Source organism: Neltuma alba, unplaced genomic scaffold, assembly GCF_004799145.2.
Source record: "Neltuma alba isolate B1F8T4 unplaced genomic scaffold, ASM479914v2 tig00012009_pilon, whole genome shotgun sequence".
Taxonomy (NCBI): Eukaryota; Viridiplantae; Streptophyta; class Magnoliopsida; order Fabales; family Fabaceae; genus Neltuma; species Neltuma alba.
Genome location: NW_021636580.1, coordinates 576223 through 601546, shown reverse-complemented (window position 1 = coordinate 601546; position 25324 = coordinate 576223). Strand labels below are relative to the sequence as shown.

General features: G+C 36.5%; 5 protein-coding genes across 12 annotated transcripts in view; 4 read left to right on the top strand and 1 right to left on the bottom strand.

The window, feature by feature from the left end:
• Positions 1 to 58: 58 nt before the first annotated feature.
• Positions 59 to 2877, top strand: LOC114720996 (uncharacterized). Its single transcript, XM_028906759.1, has one exon. The coding sequence runs from the start codon at positions 344 to 346 to the stop codon at positions 2627 to 2629; it is 2286 nt and encodes a 761-aa protein (XP_028762592.1). The 5' UTR covers positions 59 to 343; the 3' UTR covers positions 2630 to 2877.
• A 1225-nt stretch (positions 2878 to 4102) lies between these two features.
• On the bottom strand, positions 4103 to 8061 carry LOC114721075 (UDP-N-acetylmuramoyl-L-alanyl-D-glutamate--2,6-diaminopimelate ligase MurE homolog, chloroplastic). The gene is made up of 5 exons (XM_028906890.1): positions 6138 to 8061; positions 5452 to 5568; positions 4867 to 5042; positions 4611 to 4756; positions 4103 to 4430 (listed from the first exon to the last, which is right to left on the bottom strand). The coding sequence occupies exons 1-5, from the start codon at positions 8005 to 8007 to the stop codon at positions 4412 to 4414; spliced, it is 2328 nt and encodes a 775-aa protein (XP_028762723.1). The 5' UTR covers positions 8008 to 8061; the 3' UTR covers positions 4103 to 4411.
• A 2257-nt stretch (positions 8062 to 10318) lies between these two features.
• LOC114721001 (kinesin-like protein KIN-14J) lies at positions 10319 to 20819 on the top strand. Of its 5 annotated transcripts, none has more exons than XM_028906765.1 (22): positions 10319 to 10650; positions 11231 to 11373; positions 11452 to 11627; positions 11812 to 11910; positions 13610 to 13814; positions 14243 to 14358; positions 14488 to 14571; positions 14704 to 14787; positions 14879 to 14971; positions 15118 to 15147; positions 15616 to 15969; positions 16045 to 16126; positions 16216 to 16311; positions 16456 to 16635; positions 16754 to 16860; positions 16952 to 17129; positions 17711 to 17873; positions 17964 to 18217; positions 18353 to 18516; positions 19278 to 19828; positions 20248 to 20354; positions 20455 to 20819. In XM_028906765.1, the coding sequence occupies exons 2-22, from the start codon at positions 11283 to 11285 to the stop codon at positions 20517 to 20519; spliced, it is 3279 nt and encodes a 1092-aa protein (XP_028762598.1). In that variant the 5' UTR covers positions 10319 to 10650; positions 11231 to 11282; the 3' UTR covers positions 20520 to 20819. The 5 variants fall into 5 exon arrangements, with proteins under 5 accessions (XP_028762598.1, XP_028762600.1, XP_028762599.1 ...); XM_028906767.1 differs by having other exon boundaries at positions 11228 to 11373; positions 11470 to 11627; XM_028906766.1 differs by having other exon boundaries at positions 11228 to 11373; positions 11452 to 11624.
• The window catches only part of LOC114721005 (small heat shock protein, chloroplastic-like), a 23939-nt gene continuing 19367 nt past the window's right edge, over positions 20753 to 25324 (top strand). The window contains exon 1 of the mRNA XM_028906776.1: positions 20753 to 20759. Within this exon, the coding sequence (XP_028762609.1) occupies positions 20758 to 20759 (2 nt within the window). The 5' untranslated portion in view covers positions 20753 to 20757. The remainder of the gene's footprint in view (positions 20760 to 25324) is intronic.
• Positions 23781 to 25324, top strand: part of LOC114721002 (serine/threonine-protein kinase BSK7) — a 7806-nt gene continuing 6262 nt past the window's right edge. Inside the window, exons 1-5 of one of the 4 annotated variants that reach the window (XM_028906771.1) lie at positions 23803 to 24085; positions 24159 to 24238; positions 24306 to 24442; positions 24681 to 24769; positions 24850 to 25070. In XM_028906771.1, the coding sequence (XP_028762604.1) occupies positions 24688 to 24769; positions 24850 to 25070 (303 nt within the window). In that variant the 5' untranslated portion in view covers positions 23803 to 24085; positions 24159 to 24238; positions 24306 to 24442; positions 24681 to 24687. The other 3 variants (XM_028906770.1, XM_028906769.1, XM_028906772.1) reach the window with 3 other exon arrangements.

The window sequence follows — 25324 nt, the reverse complement described above, 5'->3', positions numbered from 1 at the left end:
GGTTAATGGTTGGGAAAGAATATTACAAACAACAAAATTGGTTCTTTGACCGTGTCAGTACGTGCGTAAGCCGGTATCACCTCCTCGTCCATTCCTTGGGGTCAAACGAGCCTGCTGTCATTTCTACCGCATGGCCACTTCATTTGAAATTAATCTTTTGCGGGTCCCAATTATGAGGATGAGAAAAGTAAACTACCTTAACTATATGCTGGCCCCGAAAAGGAAGGAAAAAATATGCAAGTAATTCTAGATGAGTCCAGAATTTGGCGCTTAGCATTTGGGTAGAGAATATCAACACTGTTGTGAAAGAATCATACTGGGTGAGAAGGATCAACAACAAGAAATGGGGAGAATCGGGTGCAACGTCGATGGAATTCTTGATGATACAAAGTTCAGCCAACCAATTCCATGGGTAGGCGTATATATAGTTGCAGCATCGCTAGCCTGCCTGATCGGAATGGCCACAGATACTATACTTGGTATTTGTAATCGCAAGTTCTGGTTCCCTTGCAAATATTTCTCTCTTAATGCAACTTCCCTAACCTTGATCGGTGTAGCTGTCAAATTATCAGTGGATTTAGACACCTCCATGCCGCGCCCCTCTGAGCAGCTTGCCAAACTCAGCAGCAGTGCCTTGATCTGCACAATTATGGCTAATTCTATGCCTTCTCTTGGAGCTATGGAGACCAAAGATATGTTCATGAACCTTATGGCTTTGGCTATACTTGTTATCACAGTAATTGTCAATATCTGCATGCAATTAGGCACTGGTGTTATCTATGTTTTCTGGAGAGAACACATCCTGTTAATGTTCCTCATGCTCATATTACTCCTGCTCATGGTCTCCTCTGCTTTGACTGTTCCAACCACCAAACAATATCTGGAATACAAATACAGCAAGAAGCATGAAATGGCAGTGAAAGAAAACTTGGCCCAGACAGAAGGGCCAATCACCCAGATATTTAAAGATAAACTAATGAAATTCTGGATGATGGCTCATACGAGTAGTCCCCAGTTTGTGATGGGGAGGTCACCAACATGTACCGCTTCTGGTGCTTTCTGTCTTCTCAGTGCTATAATACTAGCCGTGGCTATGCTTCGATCCTACCTTATGCCTTGGAGTTTTAGATTTTGTAGAGGTGAGTCCGATTATAAATGGTCAACCATCTTGATTCTGGTGACTCAGAACGCTGCTGTAGGAGTGGGTACTATTGCTCCAGCACTGAGATGGTTCATTGCTATAAAATTCCGCTGCCCAGAGGTAATAAAAAGGAGCAGCCACGAGAAGAAGGAATTCAGAGTGGAAACTTACTGGATAGAGAGCTTACATGAAATGAAAGATCGCCCTTTGAAACTACGAATCCCTGATCGGCATCGCAGGAAGTTAGCCCATGATGCAAAAGTTTTGTTTCTAGACTTTTGCATCCGTGTGCAGAAGGGAATCGTGCTGATCAGCAAAGCGACCCGAATCATTTCAATTTTCCTTGTGAGCTCCATCTTGGCGTGTTGCCATCACTGCAAGATACTGAAACCCAGGTTTGATAAGACTGTGTCAAGTATTAGCTCGGGAACTGTGTCGCAACCTGAGCCAAAGCCAGATCTCAGACGTTTTGTTCTGCATCTTGAAGGGGAGGAAGCACTAGTGGAGGTGATGCTGAAAGAGAATCATGATGCTACCAATCACTGGATTAGGGTAGGAGAAAAGAGAAAACCTAGGCATCTCATGCAACTATTAGAGAAATCATCTGTTTCACAGGGCTTTAAGGGAGTGGGAGCTTTTGACAGTGATAAAGTCCCATCTTTACATCCTGAAGAGCCTCCAAACAGTTGGTCTCTGCCTTTGGTGACACTTACTGCTATTGCAGTCGCACTTCCAAACATCACTAGGGATTCAGTCAAACAATTGCTTGATACTGTTCATGAAGGACTTCACTTTGTAGATCTCGTGGAGAATACTCTGGACAAAGAAGGAGATTTGATTAGAGTAAGAAAAGCAGCACAAAAAGTGTGGATTAGAATTGATCTCTACCGTAAGTGGTTTGGTTTGGATCTGAATAAGCTGTCGGAGAAAAGCCCAGAAGAGACGCTCCAAAGATTAGCTGATACTGCTAAAGCCAAGTACGAGGAATTCAAGATGAAAAACATAAATGTATGCTTAAGGGCAAGCCCATCAGCATGGCCCCTCGAAGTAATGGCAGCGAACTCCATGTACAGAATAAGCAACACTGTTCTATTTAATTGTAAAAGCAAGAATGAATTTGGAAGCGAGACACTATTTGAGGAACTGACTTTGGTGATTGCTGATATATTGGGTTCATGTCTCGTTAACTTACCACATGTTCTATCGGTCAAGTGTGTGAAGGGTGCCATTGAAGAGAGGGAGGACAATGTGCGACACGCCGGTTACATTTTTGGAAAGACCAAGAAGATTATGGAAATGCTAGAACGGAGAGCATTTCCTAATCTGTATCGGAGAGGTGCGATCAAGATTGATGAATGGCGCTTAATCCATGAGCAGAACAGCAGGTTCTTCCCCTTCACTCCATCTTCACCGGAGAATAACACTGAGACAACTTCTTCCGAATCAAGTGACCTGTCTCTGTGCCAGATCATCGTGGGCCCGAGCTAGTTACCAAGGACGAGCTGGTAATGGCATGATCAGGGAGCGAAAGAAAATGGAAGGCACGTGGAAAAAGGAGACGGGGGCAGTAACATAATTCCTATTTGAATGTTAATTGTCTGTAATAGGAACATACCATTACTGTGGTGCTTTCAGCTTACCTTAATGGCAGACGCTACTGTTTGATACACAGTGAATACACACATCAATTGCAAAAGTATGTTATATAAATGCCATAGGTAGAATATTTGCGTGTTTGTGTGTGATGAAGAGATGCAGAGAGAGTTCAGATAAGTAAACCTTTCGTCCTCTCACACGAGAGTGTAGCTTAAAACGTACCAGCAAGTTTGAGTTTCTCGAAATACAAGTGCAGGAACCACACGCAACAGTTTATAATGCCGTCATGTTAATATTAGCTCAAGTCTTACGAAATATTAAAAATAAGAGGTAAAAATTGAGATTAAGATTAAAAAAACCCATTAAAAGAATGTTCAATACGAGAGAGCGCTTGTTATTTGGAATTGGACAAACCTGTGGGTGGGATTAGAAATACCATATCCCAAACCCATGTTCCCACATACATGGATTTACCCAATCCCAAATAACAAGCAATTCATCATACTAAACAGTTTTTTGAATGGGTTTTCTCAATATCAGTCGCAATCCTTACCTCTAATTCTTAATGTTTGATACAGATTACAAAACTGTAGCCATGAATTTGGGTGATTACTTCATCCATAAGAGGCAATCCCGCCGTTTTCAGATTCTTTCTTGTATGATATGTGGTCCAGAGAATCCGAGATTACGAAAATCTTGAAGAGCTCTCTATTCTGACAACTCTAGTTTATGAATGTATTTCTGGGCGTTTTGTTTCTTGAGTTCCCCAAGTTGTCCTTCCATTTTCTTCGGCAGGGTTGTTGTGTTGATTACAGATTTACAGAATATTAAAGGAAAGTAGAACATGCCATGGAACTGTCGAAAGAATTGCAAGTAGCAACGAGTCAGAAAATTTATCCGAGGGGACCAGTTGATTGCTCATCAATCTTGGGAAAAATTGCGAATACCCAAGTTAAATACCCCCTCTATCACATTCAAGTTTAATTTTTTCTCTTATTTTTTGTTAACATAAACCTCGTGAACGAAGACGTTTTTTGCACATCATAAATTCATAATCTATTTCACTTCTTGCGTTCTATTGACTTCAACTAGCCTCTTTTACATATTGCAGCTAGCCAGAAGGTCCCTCTTCCAAAAATAGACGAGGGGCGTTTCATTAAAAAGTTCCCAAAATAATCCCATTTGTCTTTTTTTTTTGAAATACCTTAAAAATACTTTTAAAAAACACTTTTTTTATAAATCAAAGCAAATTACTTTAAATATTTACTTTGTACAATATAAAATTACTTTTAAAACTATAATTTAGTCTTCTCCCAAATGTCTTTTTAGTGGTGGGCGAGAGCACCCATTATATTCTTATCATCGTTATTTCAAAATAATTTGATTTTTTTTTCTCATAAATATGAATGATATTTTTCATCTACAAAGTTATTTCCATTTTAATTCTATTTTGCGTATCAACTGTTTCTTAAAGAAAATACAGAGCCGCAGCTATCGACAAAGCACATGAAGAAGAAAGGTCAGATTGAGCAACAATCCGCCCAACTCCTAAATTTCGGTCTCTTTTACCCGCCTGTAGGTCCTCGATGGCCCAAGCCCTTTCCCTCAAATTTCTCAGTTTCCAATCTGAGATGAAGAGAATGCGATGGTCATATCATGACTATCACTGCAGTATCAGTGGCTCTCCGGTAGCCTAAAATCAAAGGCAAGCAAAACAGAGTAAGCTTAGACACTGAACCTGACATTTAAAAAAGCATTATGCTACATATGAGAATTATGATTCGTTCTCGTTTCCTACCTTTTTTGAGTTGTTAGGATGGAACTAATCTTTCAAGGTTAAAAAAAATTTTTAGATAAAAAAATTTGACAGTACCTCCAAGGGAATTCACTTGTATCAATTCCTGCTTGATGAAGCTCGTCAACATACTGCAATGCCTCCCGGCACTCTTCTCGATCATCAAAGAATTCTGTCTTGTCACCTTCTATTTGGTACGTTTCTTGGCCCTTTCCAGCAACAACCTGCATCATGAATATATCTCGAGTCAGAATCCATATTTATTTGGCGCATTAGTTTGCTAAAGAATGAAATGAGTGAACTCATATTTCCATAAAGGGATTGAAGAACTTACAACCACATCACCCTCCTCTCCCATTGCAACTGCAGCCCGTACAGCCACCCGTCTAATGTCATGCAGAAAAAGCCTATGACCATTTGGAAGAGGTGGGTAGTAGTCATTTTCCCCGTATTTCAGGTACTCCTGCATTGTCCATCCTACCCCAGCCAACATATCATCTAAAATGTCCACTGCACATTAAGTGGATAACATGTGTGAGTTAGGCTTCTCAGTCAATTCCTGATACTAATTATCATCGTTTCTAATTGTGGTATGAACATGCACAATGATTGTCAAAAAGATAAACAAAGACAGAATAAAGATGTCAACTATTCGGAGGAATGATTATTGAACATCTTCTCTATATCTGGCGTATAATGTGGCTGATGTATTAAGAGAATGCATTCAACCCATTTGTATTTAGACCCTAGCACGTTTTCTTTGTTTTTTTTTCCCCTCTCCTTGGTAAAGACCCTGGCACGTATTTCAGAGTACACCGGTACCAATAATTCACAAGAAATGAAAAGTTAACCTCAGCCTCTGATGCTAGCGATATCATTCATTGCATATGGTGATACAAACGATGGTCCAAATACATACATGGATCTTCATCCTTCGGATTGTCAGACGTCAAGATGGTCACATCACTTTTATCCGTTGCTATCTTGGTCATCATGGGTCTTTTCCCTCTCTCGCTCTTGCCACAGCAACCAAACACTACAAAGAGAAAACAAAAAGAGATAGGTAAAACAAGAAAAGATAATTTTAATCCAATAATGTATTCTTGTAGACCTTGGGCATATGCATTAATAAAACGTGCAGCATGAGCATTGAGTAGGTATCCTAGACTGAATTTCAAGATAAGTCAACCTGTGAGATGAATCTGGAATATCATACGCAGAGAAAATAACCATGCGAGGGTTTCATCAAATGATTTTTCGTTTTAATATCTCTTGTTTAAATTAGGGACAAAAATCATGATCGGTACAAGATAATTTCAGTCAGATTATACACCATTATAAATTTCGGCATGCGCTTTAATAATATGCGCAACATGAGCACTTATTGCGTACCATGGATAAGAAGGAATTTTCAGATAACAGTAGTCAATCTCCACTTAAGGTTTTCTAAGCCTCAAGGGTGGAGAAGAATTCGACTACCGTGTAGAGAAAAATAACCATGCTGCAATTTCAAAAACGATGTTTCATTTTGATTCGTTCTTATTTAAACAAAATTGAAGAGGAATTTTTCTACGGCAATTAATTAAAAGGGAAACACAAACGTACCAGTTATAATCCTCCGAGGTCCAAGCTCTCTTACAAAATCAAGCAATCTAGACAAGGCATCAGGAGTTTGAGCACAGTCCACTATTACTCCAAATGCTTGTTCCTCGTCAATTAACTCACATCTGCCAGGAACTGCATCAACTTCTTCAATTCCCCTGACAATGTCCTCTAAAGGTGCCCCAACAGCAATGCCAACTGCCACCGCAGCAAGAATGTTGTAAATATTATGTCTTCCAAGTAAACCTGATGAAATTTCTAGTATGCCACTGGGGGTATTAACCAAGACCTGTGTCTCAAACAGAGAGAGCTCAAACTTTAAGGGATGAACATCTGCATTCTTATTCTCCAGTGCAAATGTCACAACCGGAACTTCTGGATTCCCTTGCGAAACAAAGAAAGTTGCATTTGGATCATCAATGTTGACAACTTTTCTGTTACGTTCAGGGTCCACCATTTTTGAAAATAGTTTAGCTGTTGCATCTCTATATGCCTCCTCAGACCCATGGAGACCCGCATTGTCTCCTTCCAAATTTGTAAAAACTGCAATATCAAAATCAACCTCATTGAACTTTCCTAAAGCTAGTCCTTGAGAAGAAGTCTCCATGACTAGTGCTTCAGTTCCATTGTGAAGCATCTTTGCCATCAAGTTTTGAACTAAAACAGCATCTGGCATGGTGTTCACCGACTCCAATTTATTATCCCCATGCACAAAATGAGCAACTGAGCTCAACATTCCTGTTCGCAGTCCCATTGCTTCATACATGCTTTTTATCAAATATGCAGTGGTTGTTTTGCCATATGTCCCGGTTATGCCGATTGCTGCCATGTTTCTTGATGGATACTTGTAAAAGGATGCAGCCAATGCAGGGAGAATCGCATTAGTATCTTCCACAATCACCAGGGCCTTACAACCTAAGGTCTCTTCTATGTCTATCTCTTCACTCGCCACCACAGCAACTGCTCCTCTCTTGTCTGCCTCAGTTAAGTACATGTATCCATCAGTTTTTTGCCCAACACAGCATACAAACAAATTACCTGGAGTGACTAGCCTTGAATCATGCTGAATTCCTGTAATCTCAATTTCCAAATTACCGGATACCGATATAGGTACGACCTTACTCTCATCCAAAAGCTCAGCCAAAGTAATTTTAAATTTGGGTTCCACAATTCTAGCCTTACTTTTTCCATAGCTGTCAAAATCTAAATCAAATGAAGAATTTAAGGATGAACTCTGACTTTTTTGGACGAATTCACTCACCTCGCCACGGAATTTATCCGAGCCCTCTGCATCCGACTCACCGGAAGTCATTCTGAGACCCTGGAGTTCGTCAATCTCCTCCAAATCAACGACCTCCTCGGGTTGCAGCTCATTAACTTCCTCAACAACCTCATCAGAAACCATCGTCTTCTTCCTGGGATTCGGCTCGAGCAGCCCCTGCTCCACAAACTCTTTACGCTTCATCGCGATAGCTTTATCAATTTCACTGAACAAATCATCCCCGTAACCTTCAGAATCCAGAGCAGTATTGTCCGGAGCATCTTCGACATCGGCAATGGCAGCGAGAAATGTGGACTGGTTCTTCTTGAAATCTTCCTCCTGAAGCTCGCGAGCACGGGCGGCTTGGCGCTCAATTTGCTGGAATTTGGAAACCCCATGACTAGAATCCTCCAGGGCTTCTGGTGGGTCATCATCGGCGGGGTTGGGATAGTACTTACCGTCTGGGCCTATAGCCGAAGGAGTTCGCAGAGTTGGAAATGGAGGAGACAGAGAATGAAGCAAGGGTCTGAAAGGAGCATGTCGAGAATTTACAACGACGAAGTTGAATTTAGGAGAAAGGAAGTGTGGAAGAGAAAGGAATGTCACAGCCATACTGAGTTGCAGCTCAGCGATGAAGTGACCGGGAAAGTCTTGGGCGGGGTTTTAGCCGAGCGCACGGAAGACGGATAGGGGTTTGCACTTGCAGTTAAAGTGATTAGTTTTTTTTTTCAAAAAAAAATGCTGAATACCTCTTTTTTTTTTAAACCCCCGAACGCTGAATACCATCGCATCACAAGGATACTAATAACATACCATGTCTAGTTCTTTTTACGAACCCCACCTCCAAACCAAAAGGTGACAGTTAATTAGAAGAGTTATGAGACGTTTGGATGAAACTAAATTATAATTTGAAGAATAATTTTTAGAAAATAGATTTCTGGGATAATAGATTTTGTGAAAAAATAATTCTAATAAAGGGAGAATATTTGGATATTTGTTATCAGAAATATTTTTTATATGTGTAAATTACTAAAAATGACATAAATTAATATGATAATTACATAAAAAATAAATTTTATAATATATTTTAATTTGAAAGAATAAAATTATTAATAATATATTTTTTTACTAACATAATTAATAGTATATAAGATAACGTAATTAATAAATAATTAATATGTGTATATATATTTATAAATTATAAGATTAAATATGTTTATAAAAAAATAATTGAGGAGTGTTAAAGTCATATTACTGTTGGGATCTATTCTAACAAGTACAATTATGCTCTCCAATTTGAATTAGAAGCATAATGAATTTATTTTTTTTGAAATCATGGTTTTAAGCCCAAAATTATGATTTGTTGATTTCCTTCTTGTTTGGCAAATTTTTGACCCAAAACCATGGTTTTGGCCATTTGCCAAATAGACCTTTAGTCTACATATTATGTGACAACCTAACTACATACTACTCCGTCCCTAATTATAAGAACTTTTTGGTTATATTGTGCTTTTTAATAAAACAGTTAAAATTAGTTAAAAGCAATTAATATGTAATAAATGTAATTTTTTTCCAAATATACCCCTAATAAATGTAAGAAAGTAATAGTGAGACAAATAGAGAGAATTTTGTCTTCAATACAATATATGAAATTTACTATGGTTAAAATAGGTAACAATATATTAAATGTTCAAACAAACTCAAAAAGAACTTTATAAAAAAAGACAAATCCATTCAAAAAAAGAGATTTTATAATTAGAGACGGAGAGAGTATTTAGTAAGGAAAAAAAACAAAGGATAGAAAGCTTGAATGATTAGACTAAGTATATAGGTATGTAATAAAAATTTTATCTCAGACTCGTTAAATATTTGATATGGGTAAATGCAAACAAGCTCTACAATTATATCAACCTGTTTTTTGAACTTTAAATATAACCATTAAACTTATTTATTGTTCCATGTTAAACAATGTAACAGTAGTCCGAGCATATGCGATTTATTGGCGTCAATTAAAAACAAATGACACAGTGACTAGAGACTAGTGATGAAATCAATATCTTTTTTTTATCAATAAGTGAATTTATAATAAAGTATATTTATTGTTTATAAGTATTTTGGTGTTTTGTATTTTATGACTCTGTATAATCCATAAAAAAGCATGCACATATATAAGTTGTATGCATGATATAATCTCTGTATTTATTACCGATTCTAATTATAAAAATTAGCTGACTAATTTGAAAAGATTAAGAAAAAAATAAATTAGTTATTTGTAATAAATATGTGTTGTCTTTTCTAAAATATATTTATTAATCAAATGTATTGGCTATAACTATAATTGTTAAAAGAGCTACATTAGAAAAAATACATAAATATGATAAGCAAAGTGGATTAAAGTCTTATATTTAAAATCAAAATAAAAGTCAAACAAGACGTTATATTAAGGACCGGAGGTAGTAACTATCTTTATACATTTGGCAGCTGAATTTTTAAACATAGCTAAAATTCGTCATTTTGAAATTCAAGTGAATATTACTTGTGTCATTTATATCTAAAAAGTAAATAATGATGTAGTTTTTATTTCATATCATGTGCATGGCACCTTAGCTGTTACTTTGTATCGTTAATAGATAAAAAGAAAATAACTTAATGTGATTTGATATGTTAATTAGCATCCTCATTAATTTTCTTGCATTTAATTATATATTTTTTCATTTCCCGCTTCAATCAATGCAAAGTGCAAATAATAACTCTACAATACAGCGTATGCGTTTTTTCCTTTTTGTCCAAATCGAGTTAGGTGGGAAATTGGTTTATCAAAAAGGGTGGGAAATTGGGAATGCAGAAAAACTTGAACAAAATTAGAATCCATCCTGTCATTTCACCGAAGGCAGTTAAAACATCGAAACTCAAACGATTTAGTTTGGCTTGCATTTTCCAGGTTCCAAATGCGTCTCCAAGATCCTCATTTGAAAAAAGATCAGCAAACAAACAAATGAGACTTGCCCCTGAACGTCATATCCGCTCCACTCTCTAAATTTTCGGACCCAAATTGTGATTCTTCCAATCAAAAGTTTTTTCCGACTTCGTAAAGATATATGGGATTGGATCGATCTAAAACCGCGCTGTTCCATCTGCATTGTAGGTTAATATCTACATTGGATAGATGAATCTGTTGTCTCGTCGATTCTCTGTTTCGTTTGAGCTCTCCTTTCATATATCCAAAGCGTGGCACTATAGCTCTCTGTTCCTCAGGTTTGTCCCTCAATTCTTCCCTAAAATAGGTTCCCGCTGATCTGCTTCTATCTTTCTTTTATTTTCTTTTGGTTAACAATGTGGCTGTGATTTGAAATATAATATGTCTTGTCAATTGTCAAATTCTTAATTTTTGTTTTTTCCGGTGTGGGTATATCCACTTCCGGGCCGTAATTTTATCACGGTTTCGGACAGCTGAGGCAGCTGGAATTAATGAGCTCAAAACATCATTCATACCATGACAAGTTTTCATTTCTCTTTTTCTTTAAGACAACATGATTCAGCTGGACTGACACTGTACACCATGATAAGATGTAGCGTTAATAATCTTGTCATGCTATCTTTCCATATTAGTTTTTAATCTTTATATGCTGGTGAGTAGCCTCCAGAAAAACGAGAAACATCTTAGAGGCTTAAAAAATTTCATTACAGCATTTTAAACTTTGGTTTCTTAGATATCCTTGGTCCCGATTTTGGACAAATTTTTGTCAAGTATCTTTGGATAAATTTCTCACCCATCTACCTAGGATACTAAATTATTTGGATTTAGATGTGCTTACTAGATGTCTTCTTGTAGTAGTGTGCAGGCATAGCCAATCAGAAGGACTGGAGTCCGTGTGTTTAAGATAGACATGCAGTTGGAACAAAAAGAACTGGGAAACAGGGGAGTTGACAGCTTAAATGGTTATCCTGGTGATGTTAACCCAATAGAAGCTTTCAGAGGTACGCTTAAAGATGACCAAGCTCTTAGTCTCTGATGTCTTGATTATGCGTATCCCATCCCCCTTAGCACAACTCTAGATTACAATTTGCTTTCAGGCAGCCGGCAGGAATCTCTGGTGGAGTGGATAAATAGTGTGCTTCCTCACTTAAATCTGCCTATAGAAACTTCAGAGGAGGAACTAAGGGCATTGCTGAGGGATGGATCTGTATTATGCAGCATTTTGGACAAGCTGATTCCTGGTTCAGTGGAAGTAGTAGGACTTTCCTTCAGTTTGCTTTAAGCTTATATATTTTTAATCATCATCATCATCATTTCAAATTGTTTGATTATTCTATATAACTTCTTGGTTTGGTTTTTCTTTTCAGTTGCACTGTCATTTATGTTAGGGTATATTTTTCATATTATATTTCTTCTAAGAAACTGCCTTTTAACTTCAGGGAGGTTATTCCTTGGATGAGCAAGTAAACATTAGAAAGTTTCTACAGGCCATGGATGAGCTGGGATTGCCTGGATTTGATTTGTCAAGGCTAGAGCAGGTATAAGAAGTTTCTTTGTGAAATATAATCTGAAGAAATAATTGAAAAGTTGGGTTTTGTTGAAGAAGGAAGATTGCAATATTAACTAGGTATGGGACACTGGGACTCTTTGTTCACGCTTGATTGGAGGGTTGGCTAAAGAATACCTGGCTGTAGGTAGTCTTGTCACATTGACCGCTGGAACTTGGGAGCATGACATTAATTCCTTTACATTTCTCTCCTGGATGAGGAAACAAGTACTCTCAGTTTGTCCTCTAGATTTGTTTAGGCTTTGAACTAAGTGAGACAGGTTACATGGATCGTACAATATTATTGTGCTTAACCAACTCTTCATAGGGATAGAGACCATTTTCTCAACCCTCCTCACTAGCACTTTCATTAGCCTTCTATGCACATATTTGAACCACCTTAAATGATTTCTTTACCATTTTTCCCTTAATAGATATGTACATGTCCAAACTTTTTTTATCATATAGAATCATTGCAAAATTTTCACTTTTGTTGACAACCACACATTCATCTCAACATGCTCATTTCTGCTACTCAACCTTTTGCTCTTATAATATTGTTGGTCTTATAGCAGTACTATAACTTCTCTTTTAGCTTAGTAGGTACTTTGTGATCACAAAGAACTTATGATGCTTTTCTTGATTCCAAGTACCTAGCTTGTATCACTTACGTAACATCTCCAGCAATTTTACTATTATTTTGTTATATTAATTCCAGATGCCTAAATCTTGTGCTATTGGTTGATCTCTAATTTTTACCTCCAAATCATTTCTGATTTTCCTTTTGTTAAATTTGCATTGTTTATGTTTTGTCTCATTCCTACTTACGCGAAATCTTTCAATTCCAATGTCCATCCCCATAGCTCATGCTTAGAGTTAACCTTTTTCTCCTGAGTCTTGACTCCTTAACTAGAACTTTATCATGTGCAAAGAATATGCATTTGGGGATATTCTTGCGAACATGCTTTGGCATTACATCCAAAACTTGGTCAAACAACTAAGGACTCAAGGATGATACTTAATGTGAACCCATTCTCATTAGGAAGTCCTTTGTCTTGCCTTCAAGTATTTTACACTAATTGTTGCCCCTTCATCCATATCATTTAAAGCTTTAATATAAGTAACTTGGATGCCTTTCTTTCCCAGGGCTTTCCATAGCATTTCTCTTAGGTGCATGATTATAAGCTTTTTCTAGGCTGTTAGAAATTATATATAAGTTTCTTTCTTTCTTTCTTTCCTTTTTTTTTTTTTTTAATTCCAATAATGATCTATCAACCCCTTAGGAAATAGATAGCCTGTATTGTAGATTGTCTTGACAAAAGTCCAAATTGGTTCACTAAAATCCAAGTCTCATTTTGTTAATTTGTGTCCAATCAATCTTTCCCATAATTTCATAGCATGGCTCATAAGTTTTATCCCTTAGTAGTTGACACATTCTGGATTTCCTTTTTTATTCTTGTATATAGGCATTAAAGTGCTTCTCCTCCGCTGCCCTAACATTTTCTTGGACCTCAAAATCTCATTAAATAGCTTAGTGAGTCAAAGAATTCTCTTCTCTCCTACGCACTTTCACACTTCAAAATTGAGTTGCACTGACCAAAAACATGAAACTGAAATTCAATAGTCCCTTGTTATCTGTCTTCCTTTCCAAGTTTTTTCCAATGTTATTTCTGGTATGAGATTATATGCAGGGATCGGTAGGGCCTGTATTGCAGTACCTTGAGGGTTTGAAAACTCATTTTGCTTCAAATGTTAAGAGAGAACATATCCAAAAGCTTTCCAGAAAGAGGTGGGATCAATCAGATCTAGCATACTTGGCCCATGGGAGTGAAGAGAGGCTAAAATTTTCTGGTGATTCAAATTTCGAACATGAAGTTGAGGGTTCTGTCCTATCAGGTATGATCCTTTTCTTATGGAACTGGAACAAAAGGATAGTGTGAGTTTCACTTAGTGGGTAGAGTAGCTGTGATAAACTAAAGCATCATATGCTGATTTTTGTCTGTGAACTTTTCAATTTTTCGGTTTCACATATATTTTTGTGTTTATGTGTTAAATGTCTCAAGTAGACTATGAAGATCACGCATTCAAATTTGTGCCATAACTTGGTCACCTTCACACGTGATACAACTTGAGAACTTTGAACAGCACGGCCTATAGTATTGGCCTAGGGAAAAAAAAAAGGATAAAAACCACAGGCCATTGAAGGTAGTGGGAGAAAACTGGATCTATTCCTAATATAATTCCTTTGTTTAACTATGCCAATGCAATTTGAATTCAAACCTTCTGGTGCAATTTGGTTTACTATACTTATGTTCTCCCTGCAGATGAAGCACATTATGTTGGATCTAAGTCTAAAGAACTCTTACAGTTGAAACGAGGATGGCATGTGGATCTTTCTGATGAAAAAATTATGGAATTACTCAAATCAAACAGTTTAGATGTAAGCCAAAGAGCCACTTGTCCATGTCTATGTCCCCTCTATTACCATGTTTATCATTAAATTGTGTTGTTACATGTTCTGTTGTAAACAAATACATGATCCTCAGGCATTAGTTTTTCACCCCTGCAGAATGCTTCGACTCAGACGCTTTTTAACATAGGAAATAGGATTATGGATGATATCTTTGGAAGAAAGAATGGAGATGTGCCTCAAGTAAGAGCCCAGAGCACTGTCCAATCTCTGCAATAAATATGTGACACAAATCAGTTTTGTTATTCTTGCATGCTTTCACTTTCTTCATTACTGAGCAGTATTTGTATTTTCCTTTTCAATTTGTGTTTGTAGTCTCAGCATGCAGCATTCCTGTTGAGAAAAATTCTTCAAGTGATAGAGTGGCGTTTTTCTAATCAAGCGGAAAGCCTGAAAAATGTAATATATACGTTCTTTATGCATTTTTTTTTCTTGATCTTTTTCTTGATTGTTTTTAATGGATGATATTTATGTTGTTTTGTATCTGCAGCAAAACAGTCTTTTCAAGGTTCGTGAAGGGAAGTACCAACTGAAAATAAATGCACTTGAAACTCTGGCAACAGGAACAACTGAAGAGAGTGAGGTATTTTCTTTTTTTCTTTATCAATAGGGTTGTATGTGTGTCTTATCAAAACTTCTAGTTTTCTTTTGTTACGTTGCCGTATCTTTTGCTGTTGTTAAATTTATTGTCTGCATAATTAATATTAAAGTTGTTTCTACTCTCTGCAGGTTGTCAAAAGTTGGTTACAGCAGTTGAAGGTTCAAACCAATCCCCTGCCCTATCTTTAATTTGAACATGGCGGAATAAGCTATCAATATAGATCCTCATTTCTTTGTTGAACTTAATTCTTGTTATTTTCAGTGTCGTTATAGCTTTAATACAAGCTTATCTATCACTATTCCTTACTTTTTTAGGGCACTTGACGGAGAAGATGTTTGAATATTCGACCTTTTGCTATTTGTAGCCCCTACCAATAGACCACACCTGGGGATTTACTCATCATTATTTGCATATTGAAGAAAAACCAATTATGAGTGACTATCAACTTGGCATACCATTAAATACTAATGCACTGAAGAGGCTTGGCTGTTTGTCACTGCGTTAATTATTTAAATTATTTAATTCATAGTTCTAACGTTAGTTGAAGCTTCTGAAAATTTGTGATACAGGTAATCTTAACATAATTTGTATTAACTACTAACTTGATGCAATTATCTGTATTTCAGTTTGCTCTTCAAGTTGAGAAAACTAAAATGGAGGAGAAAAACAAACTTGATGAGCAGGATGTTGCTCGTTTAAAACAAGAAAAAGTTCATGCTGAAATTGAGATTTCTGCGTTAAAGCAAGAATTGGAAATGGTCAAAAAAGCACATGAAGAGCTCCGTATGCAATCAGAATTATGTGCTGAAGAATGCAAATCTGAATACGAGAAGAGGATATGGGAACTAGAACGTGGTCTTGCTGATGCAGGGAATCAAGCCAACAAATTGGAGGCACTTATGGAATCTAAATCTCTTAGATGGAAGAACAAAGAGAATACCTATCAAAGTTTCATTAACCACCAATTCGGAGCATTCAAGGTTTGTTATTATGTTCACCACCCTTATGGTTTTATTTTTTCAAAACTTGCACCCTTAATCTTTCCTGTTGTACAGGACTTGAGAGCTGCGATGGAATCTGTAAAAGATGATGTGCTGAAAACAAAAAGAAGCTACTCAGAAGAATTCAAGTATTTGGGTAGGAAAGATTGTTTAAAATCGAGAAACGTTTATCATTTATTTATTTTTTATTGAATTTGCATTTACAAGATGTGTTAATATTTTTAGGGATGAAGCTCAAGAGTCTAGCTGAAGCTGCTGAAAATTATCATGTAGTTCTAACAGAAAATCGGAAATTATATAACGAAGTTCAAGACTTGAAAGGTAAATAGCTTTGTTTGCCTATCAGTGTTTTGCATTGAGGCCTATCCCTGAGTTGGCCTGCTCGTGTTACTTTGCTATATTGCTGATCTGCTATCTCTGTTTTCCCCTCCATGTCTCTTTTTAACAAGCTTCATTTCTGAGTAGGAAATATCCGGGTATATTGTCGAATAAGACCCTTTCTTCCGGGGCAAAGTCAAAACCAGACAACCATTGAATTGATTGGTGATAATGGAGAATTAGTTGTCAGCAATCCTCTCAAACAAGGAAAAGAGAGTCGTAAGCTTTTTAAATTCAACAAGGTTTTTGGTCCAACAGCAAGTCAAGGTAACCCATTGTTTTTTGTCTAGTTCATACTTCATAGTAATGCTATTATTTAGTTGTTGTTGTTGGACTGATGGAGTTGATAGTATTCATCTAATGCATCAACCTTTTATGCTCGCAGAAGAAGTTTTCATGGACACCCAACCACTAATTCGTTCTGTACTTGACGGGTACAATGTCTGCATATTTGCTTATGGTCAAACTGGCTCAGGAAAGACATATACAATGGTACGCGATTTGTTTATTTGTTCATATTTTGACCGCATGCATGGTTTCAAATTTCACAAGATATAACTTGCACGATATTTTCTTCCACCAGAGTGGACCTAGCCTATCGTCAAAATCAGACTGGGGAGTCAATTATCGAGCGCTACATGATCTTTTCCATATTTCCCAAAGTAGAAAAGGCTCTATAGTTTATGAAGTTGGTGTTCAAATGGTTGAGATTTATAATGAACAAGTTCGTGATTTACTATCTACAAATGGTCCTCAAAAAGATATCCTTACCATTTTTGTGTTTTATCTTTTCATACTGAGTTTTTGGGAAAATTAATCATTGAGTCTTTAGAGTTTTGACTAAGTCAAAGTTCAACTCGATGCAACTCAATTTTTGTAGTTTTGAATTGTTTAAGACTTATTCCTTGGATTTTGAATCAATACAATTCAATCCCTATATTTGTGACTATTTAAGATGTTAGTCCCTCTATTTCAAAAATAAATTATAAAGACCAAAATTATTTCTTAAATGTTAGGGACCAATGTTTTAAAAATTAAAACCATAGAGAATGAGTTGTGTCCAGTCAAAGTTCAGAAATCGAGTTTTAAATGAGTAAAAGCTAAAAGGACTTAGCTGCACTTAATCAAAGTTCATGGACTGAATTTTAATGGTGCCTAACTACAGGGACCAAATGATTAATTTTCCAAATTTTTTTAAGATCACGCAAGTCCTTCCTCGTGTTTGCACAGAATCACATATGTGGGCATCTGAGTATATGCACGCATAACTTTTTTATTGTTTACTTTCTCCTTGGATTTCAAGGAAAGTCAACGTAAATATTATTCCTTGACTTGCACACACTTGGGATTTGGAATTCTGCCCAACCAAATGGGTTGGTTGTTCCTGATGCAAGCTTGCATACTGTGAATTCAATGACGGATGTGCTGGAGTTGATGAACATTGGACTAATGAATCGGGTAACTGGTTCCACAGCCTTAAATGAAAGAAGTAGCAGATCACATAGGTTGTATTCACAGTTCTGAGATTTTCTAATGTCCTAGTTTCACAATAGTTAACGCTTGAAATTCATAACATTTGTATAATCATGTGATAGTGTTCTTACTGTTCATGTTCGTGGCACGGATTTGGAGACCAACACTTTATTGCGTGGATGTCTACATCTTGTAGATCTTGCAGGGAGTGAGAGAGTAGAGCGCTCTGAAGCCACAGGAGATAGGCTTAAGGAGGCACAACATATAAATAAATCACTATCAGCACTTGGAGATGTGATTTCTGCTCTAGCACAAAAGAGTCCACATGTTCCTTATAGAAATAGTAAATTGACTCAACTTCTTCAAAGTTCGTTAGGTAATGTCACTCTAGATCTTTATTTGATCGTTATTGTATCAGCATGCAATTTGTTATGTTTTGTAACTTGTTTAAAACATAGCATGTCTACAAGTCATACTAACTGTATCTTTTTTCTTTCCTCTTTTCTTTTAGGTGGTCAAGCAAAAACCCTCATGTTTGTACAGCTTAACCCTGACACTGCTTCGTATTCTGAAACGATAAGCACCTTGAAGTTTGCCGTGAGGGTTTCAGGTGTTGAGCTGGGTGCTGCTCGTAGTAATAGAGAGGGAAGGGATGTCAAAGAACTCTTAGAACAGGTTACTTTAAATTTTGATTGCATGTTGCATGTATATTCTAGTTTATGCGAATACTGTCAATGTCCTGTTATCAGTAAACCATTAAGTTTTAGGATGCTAGTCACTCTTGCTGTAAGTGCCGTGCCTGCATAGGTATATGTACGGCGGACTAAGCTCTGAAATTAAATTTGTTTGGTTTGGAAGATAATGAAAGGGGAAAGAAAAAGAAATTATTTTTCCGCTGTTTGAATTACGGAGGAAGAGCACAAAAATTCAAACATAAAAGAAAATTGCGTGTTGGCCCACCTTTATTTTCCCTTAGAACCAGAAGAGAAAAAGTTGAATTTCGTTGGTCATTCTCACTCCTGCGAGGCTCCCCACAAAAAAGGGTGCAACCTGAAGTGCACATTTGGAAAAGCAGATATTTTTAGGTCATTATATGGAAGTGTTGGTTTGCGTAGTAACACGTCTCTTTGTCAATATTACTATGTGCGCTCGTTTTGTTACTGTTTGCTGCCTAGGATGCAGAAATTGCATGCATCAGGAAGGTAGGCTTGTCTTTCTTATCCCCGGCGTGAGAATGTTGTTGGGTAGAAGAATGAAGAAAAACATTCTATTCTTCCTTAGGATTTCTTTTGGAGGCCGGGAACTATTCATGGTTCATTGATGCCTGTAATTGTGAAGTGAAACCATTTTTTATTTTTGAAGTGAAACAATTTGGCTTGAACTGATACTTCACTATTGTTTGTAAGTGACCTTTGACTTGATGATTTTTCTTGCAGGTAACATCCCTCAAAGATGCACTTGCTAGGAAGGATGAAGAGATTGAGCGGTTGCAGCAGCTCAGGACAAATCTCAGTGTTGCTAAACGTGGGATGATGAGGTATGCGTCATCATCTCCACGGAGACATTCCACTGGAACTTCGAGGCATAGCACAAGACTTTCTGGAGCTGGGGCCTTGCGAGTTGGTGAAAAAGCAACTTCTGACATGGACAACTGCTCAGAGTATAGTGATAAGCATTCGGAAACTGGTTCTCATCAGTCAATGGACGATCTCAGGAACAAGCCCAGTTCCCCCCTGTTCAAATCATCCAAAGAAGATACAAGTCAGAATGTCAATGACGACATTGATCTCTTGGGATTTGGAGAGGCAGATTCTGAAGAGAGATTAAGTGATATATCTGACGGTGGTCTTTCAATGGGAACAGAAACTGATGGTTCAATCTGCAGCATTGTGGAGTACACTCTCTTCCCGGAAGCGGAGAAGCCAGCTGAAACTACCCCAAGTAAGAGCACAACAACAGACAACCTGTCAGCTGCAAACAAAGAGAAGTGAGTATTATTATTACTACTAGCTCCGGTACTTAATATAAGAGTTAGTTAGAAATTTAATTTAGTTATAAATATAAGATCTCAATCTACTTTGTCTACAGTATTTATCCATTTTGCCCCCAAGTAATCCTTATAATGATTGCGTATGTTAAAAAGTTTTCATGAAAGGATAATTTCCAAATGCATGATTGGTAGGGGTATTTCAGAAAAGGCTAACTAACTTGACTATTTTTTTCGATGTCCGCAAATTAATTATTTAGCTCTTATATTAAAAACTTAAAGTAATATTTCTCAAGTTTATCTTATGGACGAAGCATAATTACCTTTGTTTTCATTCCGGGTCCTGTAGTTGCTTTGACTTGCTTTCTTGCCATCTTTATTTAAAGCTAACCTGGTAGATTTGTTCTGGTTGAATTCAGATCCACTGTGGCGTCCAAAATTCCCAAAGCCGCAGAAGTTCTACAAAAGGTACCAACAAGATCTTCCAGGTTATCGATGAATAGAAGTTCCTCAAAGGTTTCCTCAAGTGAGTACGCCTAACTACGTATTCTTGGTTTTTACTGATATTCTCCCCAATAAATTACCTTTGGTTTGCTCTCACGAACTTCCTAATCTAACATACGTAGGCATCAAGAAGACGGCTACCGGTAGCTCAACTTCAGTGAAGGCCCCTCCTAAACGATGGCAATGATCAGGATGCCACTTGGATTCTCTAGAGTATTTTTACCGATGGGAATTATTACTAGTACTAGGTGCTTATTATTGTCATCTATAATATAATCGGAGCAATGGCTCACGTTGGCTAGAACCTTGTATTGGATGAGGCGTTTGCAAACTCTAGCCTGCAAGTAGTTTGTATGTTATCATAGTCAATGTTTTAGTTTGAAAGCTCCATCCAACTGTGGCAGCTTTCCCACTCAGCGCCATTGATGTACTTTTTTTTCCGGGGCCATTGATGATTGATGTGCAATCTCAGCATTACAAGTTAAAATCGAAGTAACTTGAAGGTCGCTCGGTTACTATTTAAATTAGAAGCAAAGATGAATACACCCAACATTTTTTAGCAGAAAATGCTTGCTTCTAATATTGGACCCCAGGCCTTAAGCTTTGTAAAGATATTTGCGAACTTTAATATGAAGTTGACTTCTCCTATGGCACAGATCTTCTGCAGATTTATGTATGCGGACTCTGCATAAATGAGAAAGAGAGTGATTTTTGATTTAATTTTAAATCTAAACTTAAGTATAAGACGATAATTTGATCCGCTGACTATTAGTATGGTATCCTTTAAATGAAGCTGAAATTAGATATATTTTAATTTCAAATCCAAGTATTATAATTACATTCTTGTATCCTGTTTTCCTCTTTCCATTTCTTTTCAAATACAGTACATAAAGCCATTTTTTTCATAGGCATGTGTATCTTTCAATTTCAATAAGAGGTAATCATATTCAGCTATTATTAGGTACTAAATGTAGACGCTTCTTTGAATAGGGATTCGAATTAGTTTACTATGTTATGAGGGACTAATACTTTTTATTAGATCTAATTTTTGTTGGTACATAAAGCCAATTTTATGAGACTAGAATTTCATCCACCCATCCTATGGACCAAAATTTTAGGGGAAAAAGAAAACAGGCGAATCAGGGCCACAGTTTTGTTCTAACATTAACAGATGTTACATATAGATTAACTAGACAACCCAACTCCATCAGAAACGCGCCTTGGTCCGGTCGTGATCTGTTCGGCTACAGGATGATGACTGAGTCAGATCAACCGTCTTGGTTTTTGACCCAATTTATCTTTTGAAACGAGTCCCTTTATACTAATCCTGTATTTCTTACCCCAACTCATACTCACGTACCAACCACCCTCAAGGGGAACTTTCTGCCGTGTTCCATTAGTTTTGTCTTCATTTGAGTTCATTCGAGTTTAAACACATACATGATTTGATTTTTTTTTTTTTTACCAGCAAATACATGATTTGATTTATGCTGGTTTTTTAAAATATGTTTATTTTAATCTGAATCTGAATCCAATACTCTACAGACACATACACACTTCAAGAAAATTCATTATCAGTTTATTTCCTGTCTTTCGCAAAATATCCTGACACAAACAGGTGTCTCATTTTCTCTTCACCGATCCTTTTTGTTATTTTATATGACCTGACAGATAATAGAAAATGAGAGAGAGAGACAGACACAGCTCAGAGACAATATTAAAAGCATTGTAATATTTAATCCTTAGAGGACTTGAACTCTTCTTTTGTTCACGTTGCTGTTTCCTACATCGGACTTGGCATTTTCTTTTAAGCTGACAAAAATTCAATGGTCAAATAAATTGGTTTAATTTTAATGGATTGCTAAGTAATATAACCTACATCTGGGCTTCTTTTTTTTTTCGAGATTACAAAATCTTTGAAAGAGGACCTCGCCACTTCCTCCTTTTAGGGTTAGATTCTCTGATTAGAATAAAATATAATTTTAAAAAGTTGGTAGGTTCAACTGGTAATAATTTGTCAGATAAAACATAGTAATTCTCACAAACATAAGTTTTTTATGCATAAAATTTATATCGAAAAATTATAAAATTTGAACCTCGGGATATTAAAATAATTTTAATGCTTGTATCGAAAAATTCTTTAAAAAATGAACATATCACATCAAAAAATGAGACCGACAAAAAAGGATGAAAGTGAAAATTTGCTATTAGAAGTATGGTTGATAAACAATATCATGTTCATCATTGAATTTCATTATACACATTAACATTGATTAATTATTCAGCCGTTAAGTTTTATTTAGTTTCACAAATCGTAGGCTTTTTTTTTTTTCCCACCTAAAATCGTGGGTTATATTTTTACTTTTCAGTTGCTTAAAAATTAGGAAAAGCCTGCCACGGCAGCCAGCGGGTACTTGAAACAGGGAGCCTGCAAAACGTGAGTATCAAGCCACCAGCGTTTCACAATTTGATTTTCCCAAAAAACAAAAGTTAGATATAATACTATTAATAAAAATAAATAGGTTAATTAATGGATTCAACACTAACGTTCAACGGAATAAATTTTTTTTTTTTCATGGATGGGTTTGCCTTCAAAACAAAACGTTGCATAAGAATAATAACTAAGCTTTATTGAACTTAACTAAATTTCGATGAGCAAATTATAAATTCTGCACCCTAAAGGGAAAAAAACATATTTGGCAGATTTTTTTTTTTTGGCATTAAGGGAGATTCAATTTATTAAATTATGTCAGAGTCAAAAACAGTGATCAAATTATGCATGTAAACAGCCTGTCAAGAGAAATGGGTGTACATTTTTTGCCTAAAAAAATGTGTTATTTCCATGAAATATAGACATGTCATCCATATCATTCATTGCATACCTATTCAGAGCAATAAATGAGAAATAAAATTTAATTTATGATATTAATTTTGAGTTTTGACTTGCAATAAGTATTTTCCTTTGTACGAGCCTGGATTTATTTAAATTTTCAAATTAAACATTTTGTATTCATTTATTCATATATCAAAAAATAACAGCAAAGCAGTATTATAAATTTCATTTTCTAAATTTAAAGAGGCCAGATTAAAATTTTAATTGTAGAGTTTATGCGCACTTTCATTTTCGCTTTCAATCTTAATTTTGTCACGAGTTACCATTTTTTGATAAAGAAAAATGCATTAATATTACTAAAGTAAAAAAAAAAAAAACTGCGTTTTTGAGGAGATCAGATGATTGGAGAATTTGGAATAGGGCCTTACGTGTGAAAAGCCTAAAGAAAAAATGGATGTCGGCGGAAAATACAGAAAGGCCTGACAAATCATCATGCACGCGGCAAAGCAAAGTGAGGGTAATAAGAATTTTTATTTACTATGTAATACAATTTTGAATTTCAATTAGCAAAAAAATTGAAATTGAAAATTCTAATATTCGCCCAAGAAACACTAGAAGGCGAAGACCAGGAATTCAGGACTCAGCTTACTTTCTTGAAAGCATTTTTAATGATAACTATAGTTAAATTTATATGACAGACGCCAAAATCACAACAAGAAACGAAAGATCATTCACTTTTTCCTGACTTTTGACTGAATCGAGGTCGAGGAAACGCTCGGTTTGTTGAGGTACTCGATGCTTATCGGGTTTCCTCCAATTCCTCTTTAAATTCATCTTGCTTTGATGCATATGTATGCTCCTTGCTTGTTACTTGAGATCTTCGATTCTGCAAAACTAGTTCATTGGCTGCTTTCACAGAGGTATGGTTGATTTTTTGTCATTTCAATGCTGGACTGACGCATTTTACTTGAATTGATGTTTTGAGCTTCACAGGGCTGGTTTTATTATTGGGTATTGACAATTGTGGAAGCAACGGTGAGCTGAATTGACCGAGTATTGATTCGCTTCCCAAGGTTGGCTCTTAAGTTGCTCTAATGCTGAATATTCAATCTCGTTCTACTTATTCGATGCTAGTTACAGGTATATGCTTTGGGTAGCTATCGTCACAGCCAAGTGCGAGGAGTCCGCCACCCCCAACATCGACTGGGAGCTTAAAAAAGCTTCAAAGTGACATTCAATTATGAAATCTTGACGCGTGATTCTACCATCGTTTCCGAGTACCGGCCTGCTCGGGAATTGTTTTTCTATTTCGTGATATTTTTATTTGAGGCAACTGGGAAATCAAAATATGTAACACCGTCAACTGAAACCTTAATAACAAATCCTACTGTAGTTTAATCGGTAATGGGCCTTTTCAGTAGAAAGTTGTGATTAACTCCACTTATGTTGTGACTAATGGGGAGTTTGGTAAATTTGAAGCATCTACGCTAACTAGTAATCTCCAATATATTCTAGGTTTAAGATGGGGTGTGATTTTTCCAAGTTATCAGCATGCTGCTCGGGTATAGAGCAGAGTGGTCCAGTTCCTGAAGCAAACATTGGTGGTAAGTTTTGGTATGTGTGCATCTTTTGTTCTTACTACCATGAGAGTGCTGCAGTCACGGAGTTCTGATGTCCTTTTCAGAAAATGAAGAGAATTGTGAGTCCACTGATGTGCCACCATTTCAAGAATATACAATCGATCAGCTTAGGAAGGCTACCTCTGGATTTGCCGCGGAGAATATAGTTTCTGAGCATGGAGAAAAGGCTCCAAATGTGGTTTATAAAGGGAAACTAGAAAATCAAACACGAATTGCCGTCAAACGGTTCAATAGATCAGCCTGGCCTGATGCCCGACAATTTTCAGTAAGAATAAGTGGCTTTATGTGCCAAATTTTTATATATTTGATAAAGTTGTTTTGGTTAAGCTTTCTTTTACTCTTCCGCATTTCCCAGTATAATGATTAATCTTTTTTGTGTCCTTCTAAGGACACATTGAAGCCTTTTGTGTGGTGGGGAATGTCAAAATTGAATATTATTCATTTTGTATGTACTCTTGTTGCCTTTTACACATTTGTGTCTCTTTATCTGCACCTGGTGAGTGTACCATTATTTGATGG

What these genes read in the sequence shown, in the direction of transcription:
- LOC114720996 (XM_028906759.1), top strand. Translation starts at nt 344, where the DNA reads ATGGGGAGAATCGGGTGCAACGTCGATGGAATTCTTGATGATACAAAG.
- LOC114721001 (XM_028906765.1), top strand. Translation starts at nt 11,283, where the DNA reads ATGCAGTTGGAACAAAAAGAACTGGGAAACAGGGGAGTTGACAGCTTA. An exon ending in AGAAGAATTCAAGTATTTGG is followed by an intron (nt 16,127 to 16,215) that starts GTAGGAAAGATT and finishes TAATATTTTTAG; the next exon opens with GGATGAAGCTCAAGAGTCTA. An exon ending in ACTTCTTCAAAGTTCGTTAG is followed by an intron (nt 18,218 to 18,352) that starts GTAATGTCACTC and finishes CTTTTCTTTTAG; the next exon opens with GTGGTCAAGCAAAAACCCTC.
- LOC114721075 (XM_028906890.1), bottom strand. Translation starts at nt 8,007, where the DNA reads ATGGCTGTGACATTCCTTTCTCTTCCACACTTCCTTTCTCCTAAATTC. An exon ending in ACCTCGGAGGATTATAACTG is followed by an intron (nt 5,569 to 6,137) that starts GTACGTTTGTGT and finishes TTCTCTTTGTAG; the next exon opens with TGTTTGGTTGCTGTGGCAAG. An exon ending in GAGAGGAGGGTGATGTGGTT is followed by an intron (nt 4,757 to 4,866) that starts GTAAGTTCTTCA and finishes TTCATGATGCAG; the next exon opens with GTTGTTGCTGGAAAGGGCCA.